Genomic DNA, 4,514 nt, shown 5'->3' with positions numbered 1-4,514 from the left:
TATATACCCAGGCTGGATTGTATAGTAAATCTATGTTTATTTTTGAGAAAGTGCCCTAGAGTTTTCCACAGTGGCTGCACCATTTTCCATTCCCACCAGCAATGCACAAGAGACAGGAAGACTGAGGCTCAGAGAAGTAACCAACCAGTAGGTAGGAGAGCTGTTATCGATAGGAATGAGGAATTTCTATCAATTTTAATAAAAAGAAGCATAAGAAGTTTGTGTACAGAATAATAAGCAATTGGGCTTAGTCCTCTGTTGAGTTCTTGCTGATGTATTACTGTGAGAGGAGCACAAGTGTGAAATGAGGGCAGTGCTAACAGAGAACTGTTAGCACCCTCTCCTCTGAGGGTGTTGGAGCAACAGATCCCAAAGAACCAGTTAGGGTGCAAGTACTTATTGAGTATTTATATGGTCAATGACAATGGGTTGGTGCTTGAGGCTTGTGGTGAATTACAGAGCTGGGACCTGCTCCCAAAGAGCTCTTTGTATTCTGTTGGGAAGCCAGGCAGACACAGATGGAATGAAGAGAATAATTCAAATCTGAGAATTAATAAAAATGCTTTGGGGATCTAGAGAGCTTATGAGTTTATGCTGAGTTGCATAGTGACTGGCACCCCAGAAACATGGCAGCAGAGAATTTTCTAAGTGGGAAAGTCTCCATTTCTTGCAGGGGCCTGAATCGTGTTAGCCTTCCTGGGAACATTAGTTTCAGCCTCTTAATTCCACAGGTTTATAAGAAGAGCTTGTTTACCTGCTCCTTAAACACCTGCTTCACCTGCTTGTTCCGCAGGGTGTAGATGAAGGGATTGAGCATCGGGGTCACCACGGTGTTGAGCAAGGCCACCACCTTGTTCCTGTCCTCCCCCTCTTTTCCCTTGCCTGACCGGATGTACATGAAGATGCAGCTGCCATAGAAGAGAGACACAACAATGATGTGGGAGGAGCAGGTTGAGAAGGCTTTCTGCCTCTCCTTGGCCGAGGGGATGCGCAGGATGGTGTGGAGGATGTGGCTGTAGCAGGTGGCCGTCACGGACAGAGTGCCCAGCAAACTGAGGTTGGCCGCAATAAAACCCAGAAGTTCTATCAGACTCGTGTCTGCACATATGAGTTCCAGGAGTGGAAAGTTGTCACAAAAGAAATGGTTAATGACATTGGGGCCACAAAATGGCTGCTGAAGTATGATGGAACTTGGAAAGACAATGAGAAGGAATCCTGCCATCCATGAACAAAGAACCAGCTGTATACAGACCCTTTTGCTCATGATGGTTGCATAACGTAAGGGGTTACATATGGCCACATACCTGTCAAAGGACATCACTGCCAGTAGGAAGAACTCTGTGGTGCCCAGGAAGAAATAGAGGAAGCTTTGTAGGAAACAGCCTGGGAGAGAGATGGTCTTGTATCCAGTCAGGATGTTGGTCAGCATCTTGGGGAAGATGACCGAGGTGAACCAGATCTCCAGGACAGCAAAGTTGCGGAGGAAGTAGTACATGGGGGTGTGGAGGCGCCTGTCCACGAGGGTGATGCCCACGATGAGGAGATTCCCCAGCAGAGTGAGGAGGTAGGTCAGCAGCAGCCCCAGGAAGATGAGCATCTGCAACTCACAGGCATCTGAGAGTCCCAGCAGGACAAACTCGGTGACAGCGGTGTAGTTCCGCATGGCTCCTCTGACCTCTGCTGAGGGTGGCCAATCAGAGGTGTGCAGCATCAGGAGGATGGATGTTCTGGCGACCCAAGGACACTTGGAACTGAAAGGAAAGAGGGATTCAGAGTTGAAGGAATCCTTTAATTCTTTGATCTCTGAGTCCCTTTGTCTCCCTTCTCAGGCTGGTTGTCCAGATCTCATGCAGTTAGCATCAAGTCACACATACTTTGACGAAACGTAAATCAATTTTGGGGGAGTCCTTGGGAAAAGTTTTCCCATTTCTCTGTTTCTATTAGGAAACTCCGTATTAAACTCCTTTCATTCTTTTCTCATATTCATCCCATCGCTACAGGGGGGTCTCTCAAGTGTATTAATATGTATGCCACTGCAAATCCTGTACCCGATGTATCACAGACCTTGATAGAAAGCATTGGTGGAATAATTACCCTATAGCTGGTTACAGAAGGCATTTAAGTTAGAGATGGTGGTTGCACCTGAGCTCCATCATTCACCAACAAGTCTGGGACCGTTATCTACCTAACCAAAACTGTTTCCTTGGTGGGCACAGTAAGAGCACCTTTGTAAAAAGTTCTCCCACAACTTAAATAAATAATGCATTTCCAACACTTAGCACAAGGCTAGCCACAGAGCAAGCACTCACATAGTGTTAGGTATGTTCATTTCCTCCTTTGTGACTGAAACTCTAGTGGGACGATAATAAGAGGAAATCAGAGTAAAATTGGAGAAAAGATACCGTGACTTGGGCAATATGTACTGAAACAAACTGTTTAAAAAATACAAAGATATTATCAGCTCACTATGGAAAGCTTAGGAAACATAGAAAATCCATAGGAAACGGAGCAAAAATTTCACATGTAGCCCCACAGAGACATTTTTATTCAGATTTTGATTTACTTCTACTGTATTTTTTCCATTCTTAGTGTTTAATAACAGTGTTTATTGCTTTACATACCATGCTCAGAGATTATGTATTTTGTACCTCTTTCCTTCTGACATATTAGTGTCACGTTATTATAAACATTTTGTTAATCTGTTATTTGGCTGATACTTTTCAAGGGATGCATGTGCTATGAAACTATATGCTATGATACATAGTGTGGGAGAGAGCATATATTCGCAGATAAGGCATCATGCTTAATTTTTGGGGATAATATCCTAATAATGATAACAAAGAATCGTAACAATTAACAGTGATATTCAAGATTGTTCATCACTCAATTTCAAATTTGGAGAGTATATATCTTTGTTTTAAGTGATTGTCACTTCTCTGTTTTACATTACTTAATATTGTCCTTAGAGATCTGGATACAGAACTACACAAGCTTGTCACTGGTTGTTCTTCATAGAAATGACAGGTTGAGGCGAGCTTCTATAGGGAGGAGGTGACTCCATCCAAGACAGGAGCAGGACCTAATGTGATCAGATTGCATCAGAAAAGTGATAACATACGACATTATAGCTACGTGACATATGTATTTTCATGGAGAAGGACTGGATGAGAACCTGGGAAAAGGAACATGATTGCCAATCCGGATGGGAGGATCGTGGGTGATTTTTTCTTTCCTCTTTTAATTATTGTAATGTTTGCTTATGAAATAACAAGTTCAAACTCATAAGAGGAACCAGCACAGTCAGCCCATTTGTGTTAAGAGTTGGGCAGAACGTTTCAGGAGAGACAAAGGGGAAACCAATGGCTGTCCATGAAAATGGTAAACAAAAGCTTTAGAGATTCTGGGACTCATGAGCTGGACCTGGGTCAAGATAGTGAGAATGATGAAAAGAATCAAAGAGGTCAGCTGGGCGGTAGCCTGCCTGTGGCACCTTAAACACGTGACAGGTTTCTGGGCAGGGTGTCCAGAGCAGTCGGATTCCCCTTCCCCCATTCCAAAAATTGTACCCATGCAGGTTACCTCACTAGCTGCCAGGTGAGGTGTTCTATTGTCTTCAAGGCAGTTGTGATGATGGAGACTCCTGGTTTTCAGAGGAAGCTCCTGGCTCTGCAATGTTGCCCAAGGACTATGTTTCTTGGGGGATCCACCAGGGATTCAAAATGAAGGAAGCTCCAGAGCTGTAACATGGTCAGAAGGTCATGGACATAGGCGGGCCCTGTCCTCTTTGTACCGCACGTGTCCCAAACCTCCATGTTTCCAACAACCAGTCTTCCTTAAGAAATGCTCTGTGACTCCTTGGTCACCAACATCCCCAGATAGCTCATCTCTGGGCGTTCCCCAGAACTTCTGGGGTCACCAGTTTTTCAGGAAGTTTCTGTTGCTTCTGCCCCATCATAGCATCTCTGCTGGAACACTTTCCTGGGGAAATGGATGTAGAAACATCATCAATTATTCACCCATCTCTCCTAAACTAAGGCAGAGACAGACATCAATGTTGAGACTCATATGACTCATTTTCAGTTGGGCTTAAGAGGCTTCTAAGCAGAATGGTACATGCCCTTCCAGGGGCATGGTGCCCATAGAGGATTCTGGGGTAACCTATTAGTGGCAGACTCCTTGTCTCTGTGGAGCTGGCATCGGGCCTGGGCTGCCTGAGGTTCTGTTTGGTCTCCATGGAACTCAGAGATATACTGGGTACACAGCTCAAACTTAGCCGGTCTAGAGTGTCTCCCTCTTCTCTTGTAGGATGGAGCTGTGCTTCCCCTGAGATTCATTACCATCCGTGGTAATAGGGACCTGAGGAGGTCCCTTACCTCTAACTTTCTTCAACTTTGAGAGTGAGAGTTTCCTTTGTTCTGGCTGAGGAACTCAAAACTCCTGATGAAGTTTAATGATAACAAAGAGGTGCAATTATTAAAACACTCAACAAATATTTGTTGAGTGCTTATTGTGTG

The 4,514-nt window shown here is 44.4% G+C and overlaps 1 protein-coding gene across 1 annotated transcript; it reads right to left on the bottom strand.

Moving 5' to 3' along the window:
- Window positions 1-297: 297 nt before the first annotated feature.
- On the bottom strand, window positions 298-1,712 carry LOC122467926 (olfactory receptor 49-like). The gene has a single exon (XM_043554490.1). It carries the CDS (start codon window positions 1,709-1,711, stop codon window positions 734-736), a length of 978 nt encoding a protein of 325 aa, XP_043410425.1. The 5' UTR covers window position 1,712; the 3' UTR covers window positions 298-733.
- Between the last annotated feature and the right edge of the window lie 2,802 nt (window positions 1,713-4,514).

The sequence above is a fragment of the Prionailurus bengalensis genome, chromosome B3, assembly GCF_016509475.1.
Source record: "Prionailurus bengalensis isolate Pbe53 chromosome B3, Fcat_Pben_1.1_paternal_pri, whole genome shotgun sequence".
NCBI classification, from domain to species: Eukaryota; Metazoa; Chordata; class Mammalia; order Carnivora; family Felidae; genus Prionailurus; species Prionailurus bengalensis.
The sequence above is the reverse complement of the archived record's forward strand: the minus strand, read 5'-3'. Positions and strand labels throughout refer to the sequence as shown.